At 39.4% G+C, this 21,084-nt stretch overlaps 3 protein-coding genes and 1 non-coding gene across 6 annotated transcripts; 2 read left to right on the top strand and 2 right to left on the bottom strand.

The window, feature by feature from the left end:
- Positions 1-1,490: 1,490 nt before the first annotated feature.
- LOC120108831 (activator of 90 kDa heat shock protein ATPase homolog) lies at positions 1,491-3,511 on the bottom strand. The gene is made up of 3 exons (XM_039122560.1): positions 2,398-3,511; positions 2,213-2,292; positions 1,491-1,822 (listed from the first exon to the last, which is right to left on the bottom strand). The coding sequence occupies exons 1-3, from the start codon at positions 3,301-3,303 to the stop codon at positions 1,729-1,731; spliced, it is 1,080 nt and encodes a 359-aa protein (XP_038978488.1). The 5' UTR covers positions 3,304-3,511; the 3' UTR covers positions 1,491-1,728.
- A 2,970-nt stretch (positions 3,512-6,481) lies between these two features.
- LOC103706763 (DNA-3-methyladenine glycosylase) lies at positions 6,482-11,341 on the top strand. The gene is made up of 6 exons (XM_008790974.3): positions 6,482-6,851; positions 6,974-7,045; positions 7,290-7,413; positions 9,545-9,615; positions 10,819-10,876; positions 10,967-11,341. Exons 1-6 carry the CDS (start codon positions 6,561-6,563, stop codon positions 11,128-11,130), a joined length of 780 nt encoding a protein of 259 aa, XP_008789196.2. The 5' UTR covers positions 6,482-6,560; the 3' UTR covers positions 11,131-11,341.
- Positions 11,342-11,516: 175 nt separating this feature from the next.
- Positions 11,517-11,598, bottom strand: TRNAS-GCU. Its single transcript has one exon. It is a non-coding gene; the product is annotated as a tRNA-Ser (tRNA).
- Positions 11,599-11,740: 142 nt separating this feature from the next.
- On the top strand, positions 11,741-19,209 carry LOC103706822 (E3 ubiquitin-protein ligase RZF1-like). Of its 3 annotated transcripts, XR_005510008.1 has the most exons (3): positions 11,741-12,892; positions 15,155-15,237; positions 18,435-18,678. XR_005510008.1 is itself a non-coding variant. In XM_039122562.1 (2 exons), exon 1 carries the CDS (start codon positions 11,810-11,812, stop codon positions 12,860-12,862), a length of 1,053 nt encoding a protein of 350 aa, XP_038978490.1. In that variant the 5' UTR covers positions 11,741-11,809; the 3' UTR covers positions 12,863-12,892; positions 18,747-19,209. The 3 variants fall into 3 exon arrangements, 2 of the variants coding, with proteins under 2 accessions (XP_038978490.1, XP_038978489.1); XM_039122562.1 differs by lacking the exons at positions 15,155-15,237; positions 18,435-18,678 and adding an exon at positions 18,747-19,209; XM_039122561.1 differs by lacking the exon at positions 15,155-15,237 and having other exon boundaries at positions 11,745-12,892; positions 18,435-19,209.
- The last annotated feature ends 1,875 nt before the right edge of the window (positions 19,210-21,084 follow it).

Here is a 21,084-nt window from a genome sequence, read left to right as displayed (position 1 = left end):
ACATTATTAGATTAGCCATGCACTTCATAAATTTCTAGCAACTCACATGGCATCATCAAATGATACAAATCTTGGACACAAATCTATAATGCACTACAATGCCCTTATTGATGATCTTTTCTTCGTCGACATCCAGTATTCCTTGAACAATATGATATCTCACACAAGGCAAATCGTAAATAAACACTTTTCCTAATAGATGCACCTCAAATTTTACAAAAAGAAAGATTAAATAGCAGTATACAAAGAAAAGGATTTTGCTCCTTTTAGTGTGCCTATATTTATTTCTAGAGCAATGTCACCATGATAGACATCATATTTAATAAACAAGCTTCACAACTTCACCATCTAAACAAAAATCATCACATGTTTGGTGTTCTCCACAAGCCATGACATTATAATCCCTTCCAAATAGGGATGCTCTAAGGGCTGTTATATCGCAATGCTTGTCATCACACCACTATTTGCATCCAATAAAAACTTGAAAAGTTTATAGAAGTTTCACTACTAATTCGTGATTTTGTTATAGATTTAAACTTTGGAGCCCAGAAAATGTGATATAACCTAACAATTTAGGATGAGGCTACCGGAGTAGTTAAATTCCAAAATTTTGCCTAGATGATGGCATTAATATTTTTTTTGTTCTCCAATTGATCACAAAAGCAGGTTGCTTCTCATTTAGAAAATCTTGTTCGGTTCCTTATTCCAAATGGTCAAAAACGATCAACTTCACTAATGAGATCCAAATCATTTCCCTAATATTACAGCCTTGATATATTTTTACTAACAGGATAGGACTTCAATAAGTTGGCCACCGTAGAATATGTAAGCATTTTGAGACTAGCAAATAACATTTTTCTTTAGCTCTTTGTGGAAGAAAAAGAATCAAACATTAGGGGCTCGTTTGATTCGCAGGAAAAGAAAGAAAAAAAATGTGGTCAACAAAAAAATAATGAAATGCCTCTCGTTTGGTTAGAATTTTCAAAAAAGAGATATGAAAAAGTTGTATTTCCATAAGAATATAATTCTCATATTTGATTGAAAATTTTTTTTCTATGAGAAAAATGTGAAAGTTACTTTTCCATGAGCAGGAAATCACTCCATTTTTATTTTTTTCCAAAAAACCCTTTAGCATTAAAGAGGTATTAAATACCTAATTTTAATTAAGGATATCATAGAAATTACACATAACTTTTTAAGAAAAGTGGATGGTCAACCAAACATAAGCATTTTGGAAATCTATCACATTCCTATGGTCAACCAAATATGCCAAAAGTATTTTTCCAGGCATGCTCTTCCTAGGAATCTACTTTTCAGAAATCATATTCCTAGAAAGGAAAATTCTTTCCGCGAACCAAAACGAGCCCTAAGAGAGGGAAAGCTAAATATAAAGACACAATAAGCAAGAGAGAGCAAGAAAACCAGCATTGTTTCCCACTTTGTGAGAATTAGGAATTGTAAGTCCCAATAAATTAAATCAGAAACACTAGTAGAAGGAAAAGGCAGAAAACTAATATCCATTTAAAGATTTGAATGTGTTTATCAAAGTCACATGAAAATTATAATCAAACACATCCTCGAAGTTCGCAGCAGCATTTGCAGGCTGAACAATGATTACACTATGTTTAAAGTTCAGGCATTTCCTACTATCAAAAAATCATACTGCGTAAATAGACTCAGATGATTCTTGACTTCTAGAAAAGGAAAACAGAAGTCTTGCCAGAATGATCAGATTCCAAAGCCAAAGAGTGCTCTTATCTTGTTAAAGATGAGCTGTCTCCATCCCCTCTCGGTGTTCTCCACCACTGTAGCATTCCCATACCTGCAAGAGCGTCTAGCTACTAAGTTCAAACAAACAAACATACAGATAGCAATAAATCAATAGTTTGCATTATCTTAGTTGCTTCTTTTTTTTTTTTTGGCTGAAACAAAAGGGGGTAGGGGGAGGAAGGGACAAGCCCACCCCCACGTAGCAGCCTCCATTGGGCTCCCACCCGCCAGAAGAACGTTCGATGCGGGTTGACACCAAAGCTACCAGTAGACCAATAAATGCTCCTAGACCCCAAATCCAAGCAGTGTCACCACATTTTAATCGACGCGCGGGACGATTCGAACTTCAAACCCTGCGGTTCGAAGACTACGCCCAGTTCCACTGAGCTACCACCTTGGTAGCAGTTTCTGTTTTTTTATAAAATGGAAAAAAAACCCTTACTTGTCCTCCTCTGGCACCTCAGTCTGCGTCAGTTTTACAATGGTGACTCCTTGCTCCGGCTCATCAAATATGAGCCGCACCTGCATTCCAAGAATAGAAACCAATGAAAAGATCCAATTAGCAAGAACCGGTTCGGTTCAAAGAAAAAATAAAGAAAAGGGATTCAAGATCGTTGATGTACACACCGTCGAATGGATCCCTTCAGCCCAGCTCCCAGACCTCCATTTCTGAACAATAAGCTTCCCGTCCTGCAATTCCTCGTTCACTCCAGTGATCGAGCCATCAAAGAGACTGAATTGCCCTCCAACCTCCTTGCTGATCCTTGCATTGCTCTGAGTGAATCCCTTCCACCGGTTCTCGTCCATCAAGATCTCATACAGATCGCACGCCCTACAATTAAACTTCTCCGTCAGAGTTATCGTCCTGAAGCCCTCCTTCACCTTATTCTCCTTCTTTGCTTCCGCCGCCGCCCCCGCCGCCGCATTCCTTGACGCAGGAGCCGCCGGGACAGCCTTCCCACCCGCCGCCGGGGCCTTCCCGGCGTCTGACGGCGCCTTCTTGACCTCGATCTCGTCCTTCACCGGCCCGCCCTTCGCCATTGCTTGAACGTAAGCCCGGATCTTCTCGAGCACCAGCGGCTTGCCCTTGGCGATGAAGGTGTCCTTGATCCGGCGGCCGACGGGGCCGTCATCGTCGCGGACGGTGATCTTGACCTCGGGGTCCTCCCCGGCGTTCTCATCTGCGAGGTAGGGGACCTCGAGGGAGCCGGAGACCTTGAGGAGCGAGGGGCCGTCGGCAGAGTCGCGGGCCTCGCCCTCCCAGGAGAGGGAGAGGGAGAGCTCGTACCCAGGGATGATCTTGCCCTTGCGGACGTTGACGTAGGCCTCGCCGTCGACGCGGTCGACGGTCTTGGTGCGGATGGCGAGGCCGCCCTCGTCGTCGAGGATGGTGAGGTTGGAGAGGAGGGAGGAGAGGAGGGAGCGCGACCACTCAAAGCAGTCCCGCTCCACCCAATGCCAGTTGTGGACGTTTGTGCCGTCCGGCCGGTCCTCCACAATCCACCGCTTGTCGCCCTCGCCGAACTTCGCCATGGCCGCTAGCTTGCTAGGATTTCGACGGAGTCGCTAAGAGAGCAAGAATTTGGCACAGAACGACGAAGGCCAGGTGTTCGATAAAAAAATCGAAAGGAATAGGAGAGGAGAAGAGAAAGTATGAGGATGGAGGCGGGGGGTTTGGGGGGAAGTGGGGAGGAGGAATTCTGGATGCTTCGGTTCAGAAAAGACTGGAGAATGCGCTGTTTTTTTTATGATAAAAGGGCGTGAGCTAAAGTAAGGGTGCAAATGGGTCGGATCGGGTCGGGTCCTAGGTGACCCCGATCCGACCCGGTTTTTTGTTCGGGTTCCAATTTTGGACCCGGACCCGACCCGGTTGAAGATCGGGTTGGGTCGGGTCGGGTCCGAGTCGGGTTCGGGTCGGGTCCGGGTCTGATTCGGGTCGGGTCCGGGTCCGATCGGGTCCAATTTTTTGTGCTTTTGGGAAAAAATTTGGGCAAATCTAATTTGGTCATATCATAATTATGAGGTGCTGGGTGACCCATGACTTGAAAGACTTTGCAATTGAGCTCCAGTCAGAACAGATGACCCATGACTTACTAACTAAGTCGGTCTACAAGCCAAATTTCATATCACACTATTTTTTATCTATATGACTGATCGGACGGAACTCGGTGTCTCCCAGCTCCCCTCTCACGAGGACAAAAAAATCCAAGACCTTCTTCCAAAATCCAATTCCATTACAGAAAACTGGCACATGACCCATATTCAGTTGCAGTGTTCCCTCACTTTCTCCCTTCAAAAGTTAAAAGAAACAAAAACCAAAAAACAGAAGGAAAAAAAAAAAGGCAGCTACCGAGACACCAGAGGTCTCAACAGTGTAATAGATCGAGAGAGAATCCTGACGGGCCGACGTTCCTTTGGATTCTGTGAACCTATGCTTGTTGCTAACTTGCTATCCTCCCATACTGACCAACAGTACCACAACCCACGCCAAAAAAAAAAAGAAAAAAAAAAAGAAAAGAAAAAACTTTCTTTTGCTTTTCCTCTCTCTCTCTTCGGGTCCATTCGGGTCGGGTCGGGTCCGTTTGGTAAACCCAGACCCGACCCAGAAAATGATTCGGGTTCAATTTTAGGACCCGACCCGGACCCGCGGGTCCTAAAATTCGGGTCGGGTCGGGTCTACGCGGGTCGGGTCGGGTCGGGTCACGGGTGACCCGACCCATTTGCAGCCTTAAGCTAAAGCGGTCTTAATGCTTCCAAAGCGAAAAAAAAAAAGTGGTCTTAATGCTTTCTGGACGTCCGTGTAGAAATTCTTGTATATAGGAATACGGATCCACCGTCAATTTCGGTACGTCGATCGCTTGGAGCTACTTTCGGAATCGGGTCCAGTTCAAGCTGCATCTGAGCCAAATTGGCTCGGTTTCTTTCTGTTTTTCTTTTTTTTTCCGCCTGGCTAAAGGCTCGGATTTTTTATTTAGAGCAGATTTTTTAAAATTTTTAAACATTATATGTTGCTAGGCGTTCATATAAATAAACGTAAGATATATAATTTTTATATTTTTATATTTTTATTTTATAAGTAAGGAAAAGTGGTAGCGGTCTCATTTACATGATAAGTAAACAAAATAGAAACCTACTTGACTGTTGTTTTATATTTTTTTATAACAAAAAAAACATATTTGGAAAGCCAAAATAAAAAAATGTTTTACAATACTTTTTTAATGATAAATGTTAGGCATGTAGCTGCTGATGATTATTAGATGGAGGATACATGATGTGAGATACACCACGAATTACAGTATCGATTTTATGTCGTCCATCTCGTAGATATCTATTGATCAAGGATATTGTAGCCATTGTTTTCATTATTAACAAAAAAGACCACTTTTGATTGGAAAAACAGTGAGATAGAAGAGGCGGGCAAAAGGAAAAAAAAAAGAACTTCTTTGGTATAGTAAATAGGGATGGAGGTAACAAGGTAGCAGTCATTGAGGATCGAAGAAAAAAATAAATCTCTAGTGTTGATATGCCATTTGATTTTATGGCTCAAAAAAATTACTTTTAAAAATAATAATAATAATAAATACTTCTTTATTTTCATAAATTATGAAAGTTATTTTTAAAAATAAAAAATAAAAATAAGCAAACCAAATATGTCTCTTGCATCATATTTCATATTTTTGCTTTTAAAAATAAAAAGGGGAAAAGGTGATACCCAATAGAGCCTAATATAAGTCAATTACAATTAAAATATAAAATAAAAACAATTTAAATTAATATTTATTTAAAATATTGTTTTACTGGAAATAAATAATTTATATTGTAATGGATTATTCTGTAAAAGTCTATTATGTGTATTGGCAAATAATGAGATGCACACCAATAAAAAATCTTCACAAGAACAGTTGTATAAGTCATTAAATTATATTAACATAAAAATAAAATTAAATAAATATAATAACCATGAAAGAGGTCAACTAAGATATCAATTGCATACATTAAATACAAAACAAAATTATAAGCAATATGAAATGTTTAATCCATTATTTGCTAGTATATATACAGTACCAATAATCCATTATAATATATACTACTTGATATTTCTAGTAAAATAATATTTTTAAATAAGTGATAAAAATCAAAAAAAGAAAACATATATAAGAAAATAAAAAAATAAAATAATGATATGAAGCAAAAGATAAAATATAACAATTATAAAAATTAGACAAATTTGGATAAACTTTGAAAAATCTAATTTAATGACCATTTAAATATTGTAGCAGCTCTTACTTACAGGTTCTTTATATCAAATGAACCATAGTGATCATTTTTAAAAATTGGTGTTATCCCTTAACCAAACATTCAAATATTAATATAAAGTTGATTTCATTCTCACATACATATGTATATAGTTAAATTAAATATTACAATAAAATTGTCATTAATTTTTCCTTGCATTCCTTCATTTTACACCCAAACAATATAATTGAAATTGTAATCCGGATTCCAAATCTTTCATTCCCATTTTTTTCTATTCTCTTGATGCAGGTAACATTCAACTTCCTAAAGTCACCATTAATGCATTAGTGCCTGCTCCACCAACACAGTTCTCTTCTTTCTCCTTCATCAACTTTTCTTCTTAATTACTTGGAAACGAAGGGAGGGATCAGATGATCTCGGCCGTCCATGCCTCTATTCCTATTGGCGAAGACAAAAGAAAAGCTTCCTCGCGGGAACGCGGGAACGGGCACCCAGGCCTAGTGCGCCCCCGCCTCCGTGGACGGTGGGTTCGGATGACCACCGGTAGGAATCCTCCGCGGTTCAAGAGAACGGCGAGGAAGCTCGGCAAGAAGGCCACGGCGATCAAGGCGGGAGCCACCGGCGCCGGCGTCCGAGTCGGAATCACAGCGCCGCCCACCGCTCCACCGCCTCCGGGGGCGAGTCTCGTTACCCGACCTCGTTCTCTCCCGGCCCCGGCGGCGATTTTGCCGCAAGATTTCTTTTTAGTTGACTCCCTCGACCTCGCCCATCGCCTCCTCGGCAAGTTCCTTCGACGAGACGAAGTCGTTCTCCAAATCACCGAGGTATATCTCTCTCGTTCACCCCTGTTACGAAACCCTAATTGCTTTCTGAGCTAATAGTGGAAGAAAAAGTTTCGATTTTTCTATTGATTAGGCCTTCGATGCTTCTGAATTCTGAATTGTAGGTGGAGGCCTACAGGCCGGATGATTCGGCATGCCATGGTCGATTCGGCATTACAATGCGGACAGCACCAGTTGTAAGTTCTAATTTTCCCCTCATGTTCTATTTACCTGTAAAATTATCATAATATTTTTTAGAGATCATTCTTACTGTATTTAAATATATAACATATAATCTAATTCAGCTTTCTCCAAAAAAAAATCCTTCTTTTCTTAAACTTTTCTTAAGTTTCTGTTATGCTTCTCCAAAAGAACTTCTTTTTTGATGTTTAAGTTGTATGTTTAGATTTTAATGAATGGATGGGTGTTTTGGTGGGGTAGTTTGGGCCGGGAGGGCATGCGTATGTGTATCTGTGCTATGGCCTCCACGTGATGCTCAACATTGTGGCGGATAAGCAAGGAGTGGGTGCTGCAGTTTTGATTCGTTCGTGTTCTCCTGTCAGTGGTACGTGGAAACGTAATTGTGTCAAGTAGTTTCAACATTCTGAATTCACTTGAATGTGTCAAAATTCCATTCTTCATGGGTTTTTAAGCAACACTCACCAAATGTTTCTCTTCATGATTGTTCTGTGGACAATGTGTTAATAATATATGTGGTGTTGTATGCTAGTGAACTATAAATGCAATGGTGATTAAAATCTTTGGAATCTTAAATAAAAAAGATAACTGTATGCATATGTAACAAGCTTCTTTCCAATTAGTGGAACTTGTCTCTACAGATCTTTTTAAACCATTGTACTCCTATGGTAATCATATCCTCCGTTGTTGCATGATGGTTTAACTCCTCATTACTTTCTATAAACATGTTTGCTGTTTTTCCTTGAACATCTCATATCAACTTTTGATCTATCTTCTTGGCTGAAGGCAGATTTTGTTGCTTCAGAGATAGCCATCTTCATAAACTCATCTTCCAACTGCCCATCTTTATAAATTCATCCTCCAACTGCCAACTAGTGTGGTGCTTGGATGAAGTCATCATTCAGGATAAGGATGATAAATGCACTTTCCAGTTCCTATAATGAGCATGAGGAGTTTGTGGATTCGGGAATCGTTTTTCTTTTCTTTTAACATTGTGTGATAATTATGATATTTGTGCCATGTAATCATCCTATCCTTCAGCCAGAATCTTTGGAGGATTTAACTAGTTTCTGCAGCACTTAATATTAGGAAAACCAACATTTTTTTGGAAGTAAATTCTTTGAAATTTTACTCTATTTGGTTGGGAAGGAACAATAGGACATGTAATAGAATCAGGAGGACTATAGAAACTTCCAATGTTACTCCAGATTTTTAGTGAGCTCTTGGTGCTGTTGGCTGGAATAATTTGGAAGAGTTCAAAGATCTTGGCTGATGTCCCAAGTATGTTCTTCTGTTCGTCTTGGTTTGGCTATCCTGCCTCCTCCTTGTCCTCCTCCCTCTCTCCATCACTCTTTATCGCATCCGTGAGTGGATGTGGGTGTGGGTGTCTATGCTCGAGCTTCTATGTTTCTTTCTTGCTCATATCACTTATTAAATACTTGGTCGCATTGCCATTTTTCCATTTTCATTTGTAACCTATAACTTCATGGGTTTATACCATCAGTCCTCTCAATGAAATAATTTTGATCTTTGTTCATCATGGTTATCAGAACCTGTTGATCACTTTCTTACCAGGTACTTCCTTGTATCCCTCTTCTTGTTATGTAACATGGCGTGCACTTGCGAAAGAAGAACTTGAATAAATTGAATTGTCATTCCACTCTTGTGCTGTTGAATTCGAAGAAAGTCCTTGGATAAATGTTGTTTAATACCACTTGACCTTTGACTTTATCATGCTTGATTTTTGGAAAGCACTAGCAGTTTAATTTAGAGTTTTAGATTCTCAGTGCAATTAAAAAGGTAAAATTGAAAATTTCATGTACACATAAAGAACTACTATATATTGAGAATCACGTGACATTCCTCTGCTAATATCTTTATTATTTGAAATTCCTTTTTTTAATTCTTTATGTATTCCCTCTTCATCATCTGTAAAAGTTATCGTTCATTGACATTCATTCAGAAACTAAGAATCCATTTCTTTTGTCGAAGTATTCAGTTATTTCCTTAGTTGAATATAACCTAAAATTCCTGTTTTCCTGAGAAAGGATGGTGAAGCTTGAAAAGATCTTGGCTTTTTGTTTCTTCAAAAAAGCTAAACAATTTCAAATTTTTCCAGAATGCATTCTTCTCTCTGTAAGCTCCATTTTTTCTCAAAACCTTAATTATGCATAACACCTATCAACAAATATCTTAATAAATTCTTTCATAATTTGGAGACTATTTTGTGAGCTTCACAATAGGATAATTTTGTTTAGATCTAACCTTGTTAAGTTATATGCCCTTCTATGAGCAGCTTTGATGATTGTCTGTGTTGAATCACTGTTATATGGTTCTTGTAAAAATTGAGCATCTAGTTATTATCACAACAGATTCCCTATCAATAATACCGTTATGTTTGATATGGCACATATGACTCAAATGGTGCCTTCAGTTGTTTGAGTCAGCAGTTCACTGCTAATTGGGGAGATCACTTTTGACACCATCATGAACTGCAGGTTTGGAAACCATTAAGGAACGTCGAGGTCAGATGACTGACAAGCCTGTCCTACTGACTGGGCCAGGAAAAGTTAGTAATTCACCCTCAATATATTTTACCATCTTTTTTTTTTCTGTTTTTACTATATGTCATTAACTTAGTTTTTGCCATCAAGTCTGTTTTTTCTGTTTTTGCCAAAGATCAAAATTTAGTAAATCTTGAGGGAATTATGACTTTTGGAAGTGTTCCTATTGGAGACTGTAATGGCTGGTCATCAAAGGGGGCCTGTTTTATGATTATGGATCATTTGTGATTTATAAACTTTCATATGTGAATGAAAGTAATGAATTAATAATCCAACTTTATATTTTTTTCTAAAATAAGTTCACATTTGTATCTTAGTTGTTGGTGGTATGCTTGTTAGTTGTAGATTTTTTTTTATAATTTATTTGAATGCCATTTTTAGGCTCTAGCTAAAAACAGAAGATCCTCTAAAATTTTATTCTGCTATTCTGTTTTGTGCTAGGGCAGTATTCTTTGTTTGAGATAACTCCTGTGACTTAAGATGTTCATCAAAATTCTGAACAAGCACATTCACCTGTCGCAGCTGCCAACCAAGCTCTGCGCTGTGGAGTATTTAGTCCCTTACACAATTGTGATGTTAAGTTTACCCTCAGAGCTGTTCATTCTCATGAGCCTGCACTATTTTAAGATGCAACCTTCTCAGACCATGAGTAACAAGCCCTGTGCAGTTATCATGTATTTTCTCATGCAAAATAAAATACGTTTTGAGCATCTAATGCAGATACACAGAGAAAAAAGGTAAAATTATATTTGAAACATTTAGCACATTGCCACGACCTCAAGGAGGTCTATAACTACCGATTCCAGGTTATCTAAGTTGTAACTACAAATGTTGTTGACTGGAATTTCTTATAGTTGGTACATCTGTAAGATTTTTCTTAGAAGGGTGAATACAGAGAGAAAGGAAAGGGAAATAAAAGAAAATCAGGAACATAAGGAATTATTTGCCTTCTCTTTGCTGCATAACTGGTTAGTTGGGTGGCAAATATGTAGTTGTGAATTAGCTGCAAAACTTCTAACATCCGACAGCTTCGACAATTCAAAAGCAATCTCTCCCTCCCCCTCTCTCACTTTCTCATGCCGTGGGTTGTTAATATTATTAGATGGGGTCGAAAAAGAGCCATCATTTAAGTTACTTTCCACACTCAGTTCTTAAAAGAGCAATAGGTCTGACTTTCCTAAATGTTATGTGTTTATTTTTATCGCTAGGTTGGTCAGGCACTTGGCATTACGACTGCTTGGTCAAGCCATCCTCTCTACACCCCTGGTAAGAGCGGCGGGTTTGCAATAATAAATCTCTTATCGATGCATATTAGTCGGTGTTCCTTCAACTTTTGTTGCATTATTTCGTTTCCAGGGGGATTGGAAGTATTAGATGGACCTGAGCCGGAGAAAATTTTGATCGGTCCACGCGTTGGCATTGAGTATGCATTGCCTGAGCATGTCGGTGCTCCATGGAGGTTTGCCATTGCTGGTAGTCCCTGGATAAGTGCCCCTAAGAACACTTTCAGGCCACCATGATAGCAAGAGACTGCAGCATAAGCTTCTTTGAGAATGTTTCTCGGCTTTTTGTGATCTTCTTTTACAACCTACACTGCAGTCTTATTGTTTATTCTGTATGGAGGCCATGAGTATCTTAGAAGTATGTTCAGGAACAATATGAAACACTTGCATTCTAATGATAGAAATGAGCTGATCTTATTCGACAGCAATGAGTTTGGTGCTGAAAATACTTATTTCTTTATGTTTTAAAAAATCATGTTCAAAATTAATAGCAAGGCGATACTTTGTTGAAGTGGACTTTGTTAAGGGTGCATCTAAAAGTTGGCGAGTTTTATTGGAGATTTATCTGAGGCATAATCTATAAGTTTTTTGTGCATGAGCGTATTTAAAAAAGAAAAAGTAAACGTCGCCTGAGAGATTCGAACTCTCGCGGGGAAACCCCATGTACTTAGCAGGCACACGCCTTAACCACTCGGCCAAAGCGACATTGCTGTTTCTTGCGCCTGCTAATGTAATCAGTTAACATGCAAAGAGACCGGCCACAGATTTCGTTCCATCGAGTCATCCATTGGTCTGGAGTCCCGTCTTTTCCTTTTCATTTCTTTTTTTCCAAGAAAGAGCCAGCCTTTCTTTTCCTCATTTCTTTTCTCGAAAAAAGAGGGGAGGGGGAGAGAGAGAGAGAGAGAGGCGGAGAGACATGGCGTCCTCCGCCGCCCTTCCGCCGAACCAAAACAACCACGCCGCTGGTGTGAGCGGCGGAGAGGGCTACGCCGCCAACTCCGGCGGCAGCACCGCGGGCCGTCAACCCCTGACTTTCTGGTGCCACGAGTGCGACATGAGCGTGACGCTCCTTCCCTCCTCCTCATCCTCCTCCTCCCCTCCGCCTCTCCTCTGCCCCGAGTGCCGCGGCGAATTCCTCGAGGAGATGGAGCTCCCCGCCTCCCCCCCTCCCCGCCACGACCAAACCCTAACCCTAACGCTCTCCCTTTCCGACTCCGACTCTGACTCCGACGACCCTGACGACGTAGACGGCATCGGCGACTCCCCCGACGGCGACGACCGACGCCGCCGCCGGCGCGCGTTAAACCAGTCCTACCTCCGCCGCCTCATCCGCCAACTCACCGCCGGAGAAGGCCGCTCCCTCCCCCTCCCCCTCCCCGTCCGTGGCCCATCGCCGGCCCCCCAGGCCTCCATCGACGCCCTCCCTTCCGTCCAGATCTCCAACCCCTCCCTCCTCTGCGCCGTCTGCAAGGACGAGTTCCCCCTCCATTCCAACGCCCGCCAGCTCCCCTGCTCCCACCTCTACCACTCTGACTGCATCGTCCCCTGGCTCTCCCTCCACAACTCCTGCCCCGTCTGCCGCTTCCGCCTCCCCTCCGTCGACTCCTCCGCCGCCCCCGCCGCCGCGGACCACCGCCGACCCCGCATGTCTGTCCGGTTCGGGAGCTTCTTTGATGATGATGATGATGGGGATGATGGCGGCGGAGTCCTGGCCATCCGAACCGCGCTCCACCGCATCAGGAGGAGGCACCGCCAGATGCTGCGAGCGCGGCCGTCAGCGTCCGCGGTGGGTGAGGCGTCCCCCACCCAGATGGCGCAGGCTGAGACGGGGTCGTCTGGGCCGGCTACCAGTGGGGAGACGGTGTCATCGGAATGGCCGGTGGAAGGGGGAGGAGGATCGGCTGGTGGAAGGGTGGATGATGAGGGGGATGCTGTGATGTCAGATATTAGGGTGGATTTGTTCGATTGACTTGCGAGGGTACCATTAGCTAAACTCCAGGTACAATTTGCTTTATGCATTATTTTGAAACTTTAACTCCATTTACATAGTCCAATACGGTCGTTCATTCTATGTCACGTGATGAACTTTTGAATGTGATTTGGAGGGAAAGGGTAAATGAGATCCGGCTAAAATTGATTCCTTTTAGAGCCTATGTGGATATTCCTGCATGAATATCCTACATGAATTGGGCCTATTGGCCTGCCTAGCCCGAAGTCTTCTAAGAGCTTGCCTGAGTCCTAGCCTATATCCTAGTTTGTGGGGCTGTTGATCTGCAGGGAAAAAAAAAAGATTCATGGAGGTCCTTTTTTTGCTCCTATAAGATTTGAGTCATTTGAGCTACAGGGATATTGATTCAATATGTGCCATATCGAAATAAAATGCCCAAGCCATGAATTCCTGCACCCAAACAGCCCCTTAGTCTTTAAAATTGCTATAAGGTCTTCACTTAACAATGATCTAGTTCACCTTAATAAGATAGTAAACTTTTGGTGATGGCCTATTGAATTGTGGTATGAGAAGGATGGCATATGTTGGCTGTAATGCGATCCACTTAGTGCTGGTCTTTAACTTACAAGTTATTTCCCTGTTCTTATGCTCCGTTTTACTTGAACTTTCTTGTTGCTTCGATAATTCGGTAATATGATTGATTTTCTTTTCTTTTTTTTTTGTTGAAGGGGGGGGGATTTGTTTGATGTTGAACCTTGGCAAGGCTACTCAACTAAGTAGCAGCTAATTATACAACATGGAGATGCATCTTTGTGGTGTCATAAATTTATGAAGTATGTCATAATGCTATCTATTAGGTCTCTTTGATGGTGGAAAGTTTGAAAGCTTTCATGTTGTCTTGATTATGGAGTCTAAGACCAGTCTAATACCTCACTATCATCATCTTCTTAAACTCATGCACTCTTGCTTGTAAGGATAGTTTGTAGAATTTTCAAATGTATTCATCCATATTGCTCCCTTCATGATAAACACAATAGAATTTGATGAATAAAGAACATTGGTACTCCATAGAAAGGAACTATCCTTTATAGGTAAAGCTTGCTACCGTCCCGCACTAATCATACGATACTGTATTGGCAAGATACCAATATAGTACTGAGATTTGATTCGGTATATCCAAACCAATCCATATGGTCCAAACTAAGCAGAAGCATCTTGTTCCACCCGGTACGAACTTGTACCATTCAGTTTTGTGCAATACCATGTTTGGGGGTGAGAAAAAGTGTCGGAAGCCTGTCTCAGCTGGGGGTGCATGCTGTAGGATTGTACGATGCCGAATCGATAATATACTGGTAAGATTTCTGGTACCGGTTCTGTGGATCTTATTCATAAAGATTTGCATCTCTATCCACATTGGCATTTTATGTTTCCACGTTTGCTTGTAGGACTCCTGGGGCCATTTGTCATGTAGTTTCTGTGCTTCGAAGTTCATAATAATATATTGTAACTTCGCAGTTCAAAACCCATAAAACTGCTCATGATTCGTCGTCCATAGTTCTCTAAAACCTTGACAATACCCCTTGTTGTATTGTCTGCATGTCAAGGTTATTTGAGACAACCTATAGGGACCAATAGGGCGAACTCTAGGGCCTTGATTATAATAGACAACCAATGTTTCTCCCATAATTTGTAGCCTTGAAACTCTAGAATATTATTCATCTTGCTGTTTCTCTCCTTTAAAATCTCCTATTTTTTCTGTCCATGGTTTTGAAAGTTCTAATTTTGCTGTCTCGTGTAAATCATTGACATGTCTCGACTATTTCTAGGTACCATTTGTAGGAGTCGACAACCTTGGGAAGTTGTGATCATCTTGTGACTAATTTTGGGGAGAGAAGGCGGCATGTTGCTGCCCCAAAATTTAGAAATCACAATTAGATTGTTTACTCATATCTAGTGACTGTTTTTCACATGCATCATGGGGCTTAATCTGGACCTTAATTTTTTAAAATCAAAGAAAAGGGCTGTGCTATTTGAGTTACCGCTGTCTAATCACTTTTGGATTTCTATAGCTACATCAGATCATTTGCTAATATTGTCTGTCTGCTTATTAGTAGCGTAGCTATTTTTAGTTGCTTGCATACCATTTATTGTATCCTCCAATCATTTAAGTGTATCCTCCATATCATTCTAATATTATCTTTAAAATATGTTAACAGTCCACTTACCTTTTAAATCTCATGTGACCCCAAGCTGTCCTTCTAAACCAAGCATAACTCCTCTCTCTCTCTCTTCTCTCTCTCTTTCTCTTCTTAGGGCCTGTCCCTCGGTGTGGTCAGTACTCCATACTGTCGGGCAGCGAAGCTTACACTTGTTTACTTATTATGACGGTTCACCAGGTTGGCCCTCCTACGCTGACGCCTACTTTCTCATCATAACAAATTTCTTGCTCTTTTGTGGGGATCATCTCTCTCTCTCTCTCTCTCTCTATTGTGACCTGAAGTTGGCTGCTATGCTATGACTTGCCTCCCATGAGGAATGTGTCTCTACCTGTCCTCCTAATTCCTACTTATTAAAGTTTTTATAGAAAATGTTTCAATAAGCTGACCACGAGATCCTTGCCCTGCACATATGAACTTATTTGTCAAAATAGTTCTAATGACATTATTTAATTGGATATGTCACCTGGGTTCTTTTTCTTTTTTTAGCAAATATTACTTGGGTTCCTTTTGATCAAAGTTTTGTGCATTTTAAAAAAAATAAAAAAACAAGTATATTGCAAGTCCTTAACATTCATTTTTTGTCTATAATATAGATTAGCCTTCTAGTTTTAAAAGTACTCGATATATAGCTCTTTGCTTTTTAGTTTCTAACTTAATTTTTTGTGTGTATAGGAAATACATTATGGTGATTCACATCATAAGTAATGTCTTATAGGAGAAAAAATAATAACATAAAAACAATATGTTTTAGATCAGGGCTGTTAAATTAGTTGAACAAGTACATTGCCTCCCCCTCCCCCAAAAAAAACAAAAAAGAAAAAAAAAGGGATGAATCTTGGTCCGCCCCTACTCATGGCCTTCCAAATATGCAATCTAAACATGTGATTGCACATAATGTTGTAGAAGATGAATAATCGAAGTTTTTGGATAATAACCATTTGATCTTTGCTAAATGTTTTGGCATATATGGAGTCATTTTGTTAGTTAGCCACAGATATCAATAGTTGGATGGTCATCAGTTTTTTGTCCCTTCATTTTGCAATAGCATATTGAGTCATTGTCTGATATGATGGGTTCAGAGTTACTTTTAATTTTTAACTTTTAACTTTTATTTTTGTGGTGATGCAATAGTTGATAGCATACAGAATTTGTCATTAGGAGGCAGTTTCCTGGAAACATTAAGAAAATAAATTTCTCCTCTTGGAGAAATGTCCTTTGGTGGATGGAGCCAACTAAAAGAGGGCAATGCCACCAACCTTTGGATTCTTCAACAAATCAGAAAATGATATGTAGATAGAGAAACAAATAAAAGCTAGTATCTAATTTCTCCTCGAGTATCTGTGCACTTAAACAAAAGTGGATGCCGCTTGGACTTTTTGTGTGGATGGTTGTAAGATGTAAATGGGTGTAAGCACTTCAAAATAAGCTCATGAGAGAAGGTGAGTAATAATGCATTATAGATCTAGTGTCAAATAATATTGTTCCTTGTAAGATTATACTTATAAGGGCATTCCAGTGCATGAGGCTCTCGCTAATACGGGGTTTGAGGAGGGTTAAATGTACACAACCTTACCTTACGTATAAAGAGGCTATTTCAATGTTTCAAACCTACGATACCTAGGTCATAATAGTGCAACGTTACCATTGCACCAAAGTCCGTCTTCTTGGAAGATTATATACCTATATTAAACAGAATTAGAGAAGGTTTACCAAAAGGGGGACAAGAAGAAAGAGAAATTCTTTCAACTTTTCTGGTGAAGTTCTAATGACATGGTTGATTATTTTAATTTTGTTTCCACTTGTTAAAAGAGGTTTTGTTATCATTTCTTTTTTTAATTTCTTGCATTTCATTTCATGCAGCATATAAGGCTCGAACAAGCAATATAGAGAACATGCATACTAAAACTTCTCACTCATCAGTTGCTTTAATTTTAGATGCTAAGACTTCTCACTAGGTTTGATTAACCACGATACATGTGCACAGTTAATTCGGTTGCCCATCCCTTTAATTTAAGTATATATGTAGTCCTGAGTAGCTGCCAATTGAGATGATTCCAGCAGTCGTTGAGGATGAACCCCAACTGTCTTTGGCATTTTTAGGTTCTCTACAAGGTCTCCTATTACAAGGATAGAATCACTACTACATTTTTTGTTCTAGAGATTCTAGTAGTTAGGTGCACAGTGGGCTTGGGTCATTTCAAAAGTCGAAAAATGAAGATTATGTTAGATACTCACATACAAACAATATCTTCTAACTTTATAATACATCAAATACATCAGCAATTATAAAAGTCTTGGGATGACAAGTGCAATCACGAAAGTTCGAGTCCTGGGGCAGCATTTTTGTGCAAAGAAATGCAAAAAGTTAGATTTGTCTCCAATTTGCCTATAACACCCAACTCAGTTAATAAGGAACTGGGCCTAGTCCACTTGACCGGCCTATATGTATGGGTTGGAGTAGGAGACGGAAAAAAAAGATACCTGTTCGACTTGAAGTAGGAGACGGACTCATCCTCCATCTTGATTTTCTACGGGATTTAAAAACCTAGCCTCCAACGGCTATTTAAAATCCCATACCTTTTTTTGCCTCACCGCCGATAGGTTTTGCTGATTACCACCACTAGACCACCATTGGTTCCTTCTATTTCTCCTCTTGGCGTCCAATGGCCGTAGCTCACAAAGCTCATCGGAGATTTTGGTTGAGTGCTCATTGGAGTCTTAGATTTTAAGAGGGATTTTCGAAATTAATTGGATTTGTAGTTTGGTTTCGCTCGCAAGGTAAGTAACCTAACGATTCAAAGTGTATTTTCTGACATTTGGTAAAATTATAATTAGTTTATTAAATTTGATTGTGATTTTTATTTTATGTTTGATTAAACGGGTCAAGCATGTTATTATTACGGTAATAATTATTTTAAAATATGTTGTGTATTTTAATACTTTTGTAAGATGAATTTTGGAAAATATGACTAGGTAATTTATATGTGTGTATTCTCAGCGTAGCTATGGTCTGGCCATGTCAATCAGGATTATACGTTGGCCTGTCGACTTGTAATCTAAGAAACTAGATTCGATACCGAGCCATTGGTGATTAGGATAATGGTAACTATTATTTGGCACTTTGTGCACCTTGTATCTATCATCTGACTCATGCCACTGGGTTATGTTACTATAGTTTGATATTGGGTCTAGTATCAGTTTATGAAAAATAATTTTTTTAAAAAATATATGTATTATTCGAGATTTAATTTTTTTCCAGTCGGCATCAAGCTATTTGATTATTTATTTGTTTGGTATGCTTAAATCCCACTTTGATGTGTTATATTGCTTATTTTGTTAGTGTAGCTCATTATTCTTTCTTTTCTATATTTCAGATCCTGAATCATGATTGCTGGGACTTGGGAGAATGCGCTAGATCTTTTGGAGATATTCGTGATTATATGGATTTCTAGCTCAGCTTTGTTTAGATTAATTAATCTTAGTTTGGATATTTTATTTGATTTGAATAATAATAATAATTAGTTATAATATTTTGATTTATGTTGCTTTGGGATAATTGATTATGAGAATGATTTGTTTAGATCTTGATTAGATTAATTTTTGAAGATTGAAGAATTATTATTGCTGCTTGGAGATGATTATGATTTGATCAGCAGCCTTGCATGCTTGTATGGTTTGCCTTGCAGGTATGCGGCGTCTGTTACGCTCTGGATTCAGGGCGTAACATTACCTCCTTAGAACCTCAGATTACCTGGACCATAATCAGGTAATGTACTGACTGCTTGACCCAGTATCAACTTTTCTCCAACACGTGACACAGGTATCAAGTGTCCAAGTGCCATAGGATTTGGACACAGGAAACTTAAAAAAAGAAAATCAGATATCAGGGACAGGCCCATGTTAAATAGATGTATTTTAGATATGTACAAATGTATTTATGATGAATAATTTTTTTGTACCAATTGCTTTGTAATTCAACAGAGCTTGCAGAAGCTTCACTAAGTGTTTTGTTATAGTTGAATTAGGTATGACGTCCACAGGTTATATCTAACTGTGATGACATTATGGTTTGTTGATTTACAAGTGTCATATGGTGTGTTATGAAATGTGCAAGTATCTAAGTGTTTGGAAACATTTAAAAAAAAAAAACCAAAGTTGCATTTTCCAGCTAACACTTATCAGTGTCATCTGGCTCTCTGTGCTCTCACTTGTTCATTCTTTTTTTATTTTTTTCCAAAGCTTTATGCTTCCTTGTTTTCTTGCACAAATGATCAGTCTTCTGTTGCAGGCCCAGGAAGCCCACTATTATTTGGTATGTGCATAACACCGAACAGGGGTACCGACTTGAGGCGCAATACCTTTATTAGGATGCTTACATATCACATGGTTTGCTAGATCATGCTACCTGCACTATCTGCCCAGCTTTTGTTGTTGCTAATATAGACGAAAGAAACTTTGATATATCTGAGTAGCTGCTTTTATTACGATACTTGGACACATCACTTTGTTGGGTAAATCATGATACCGGCACTGTGTCCAATTTACCGTTGCTAAAATAGACAAAAATAATGTTGTACTTGAGGAGCTCCTTAAGATTATGCATTTTTATTCTGACACATTTGTTAGTCCTGCCAATGGTTTGCATATGTTTAGACTGCTTCACTGATTATTGTTTTGCTATGATCTATTAAAAGTTGAAACCGCCACTTGGATGGATTTTTACAGCTTTTCAACTCTTATTTTGATGATTTATATTAGTCCTTTTACCAGCCTTTCATCGGTGGTCCTAAGAATTTGGTTCAATAGTCATTTTTGCCGCTCATGTATAGTAACAGTTACCAGAGAGCCACCACCACCAGCCTCAAAAGACTTTTAAATATATTTGGATGAGTGCAGTCTGCAACTATAACGTTCTGACTAGATGTTGTAATTTTGCAATTTTATGCACTGATTTCCTTAGTGCACTTTCTGCAATAATGATACCACTGCCATTTGTATGTTGATTAAACATATGTTTCCCAGGGAATAAGTATTTCTGTGACAATTTGTTTCCCCCTTTAGTTGATTGATGTTCTGTAATTGAACCAATTTACCTGATAGCTGCTTATTTGTGAATATTGCTTGATGAAATTTGCGCAAATGATAGTAATAGATTGTAACTTACAGCATTCTTTTCAAGGCAAGTTGCATACGGATCATGTTGAAAATTTTTATTTGTTGGATGAAATTACTTGAAATGTTAGTTTGCAGTAGTTTGCCTGCATGAATTACAGATTTATTTTGTGATGCACTTGTTGGGAAGACGGTAACAGCCATGGCCAAGTGCTTTTAAGCTCCTAGTTGCCTCTGTGGACAAAACGTACCCCGTCTGTGTAGTATGAGAATCTGAACTTCTATGTTTTGTTTGGATATATTGGGAAGGAGAGAGAAGAAAGCGGAGAAGGTGAGAGAAGATAACTGTCAAATATGAGGGAGAGGAGAGAAGGGAAGAGAACCATGGACATGAGGGAAACGAAAATAAGCAGGTGCTTCTCTTCAAATCTCTCCATTTCCAAAGAGATTAAAATAGAGATCTGGATAGGAAACACTTCTCTCCATTTTTGACTCTCCCCACTTATCTATTCAAACATAAAGATTTTAATTTTTTTCTTTTCTTCTCGGAATAAATTTCTAACCAAATAAGAGAAATGAGCTTGATTTTCTCTTCTTTCAATTCAACAGGGAATGCTTGCTTTCTCTCCCTCCTCTCCATCCAAATAATCCAAACAGGGTGTTAGCTAAGTGTGATGCATCAGTGGATTAACTTTTCTTTGTGAAGTTCATTGCTTTTGTTACTACCGTCCCGCGGCAACAGCTAATGCAATATTAATATGTTAGGCGAGATTTCTTTGGCTTTCTACATGTTATCACTAGTTAGTGCATAAAAGAATTGGGTATCTTGTTTTACATTATTATTATTTTAGGACAGGCTCTTTTAGCACCAAATATTAAGATCAGTGCGTAACTTGTGAATTTCGTTCCCTA

The sequence above is a fragment of the Phoenix dactylifera genome, unplaced genomic scaffold, assembly GCF_009389715.1.
Source record: "Phoenix dactylifera cultivar Barhee BC4 unplaced genomic scaffold, palm_55x_up_171113_PBpolish2nd_filt_p 001576F, whole genome shotgun sequence".
In the NCBI taxonomy this organism is placed as follows: domain Eukaryota; kingdom Viridiplantae; phylum Streptophyta; class Magnoliopsida; order Arecales; family Arecaceae; genus Phoenix; species Phoenix dactylifera.
The sequence above is the reverse complement of the archived record's forward strand: the minus strand, read 5'-3'. Positions and strand labels throughout refer to the sequence as shown.

What these genes read in the sequence shown, in the direction of transcription:
- LOC103706763 (XM_008790974.3), top strand. Translation starts at nt 6,561, where the DNA reads ATGACCACCGGTAGGAATCCTCCGCGGTTCAAGAGAACGGCGAGGAAG. An exon ending in CAATGCGGACAGCACCAGTT is followed by an intron (nt 7,046 to 7,289) that starts GTAAGTTCTAAT and finishes TTGGTGGGGTAG; the next exon opens with TTTGGGCCGGGAGGGCATGC. An exon ending in CCATCCTCTCTACACCCCTG is followed by an intron (nt 10,877 to 10,966) that starts GTAAGAGCGGCG and finishes TTTCGTTTCCAG; the next exon opens with GGGGATTGGAAGTATTAGAT.
- LOC120108831 (XM_039122560.1), bottom strand. Translation starts at nt 3,303, where the DNA reads ATGGCGAAGTTCGGCGAGGGCGACAAGCGGTGGATTGTGGAGGACCGG. An exon ending in CTGAAGGGATCCATTCGACG is followed by an intron (nt 2,293 to 2,397) that starts GTGTGTACATCA and finishes CTTGGAATGCAG; the next exon opens with GTGCGGCTCATATTTGATGA. An exon ending in GAGGTGCCAGAGGAGGACAA is followed by an intron (nt 1,823 to 2,212) that starts GTAAGGGTTTTT and finishes ACGCTCTTGCAG; the next exon opens with GTATGGGAATGCTACAGTGG.
- LOC103706822 (XM_039122562.1), top strand. Translation starts at nt 11,810, where the DNA reads ATGGCGTCCTCCGCCGCCCTTCCGCCGAACCAAAACAACCACGCCGCT.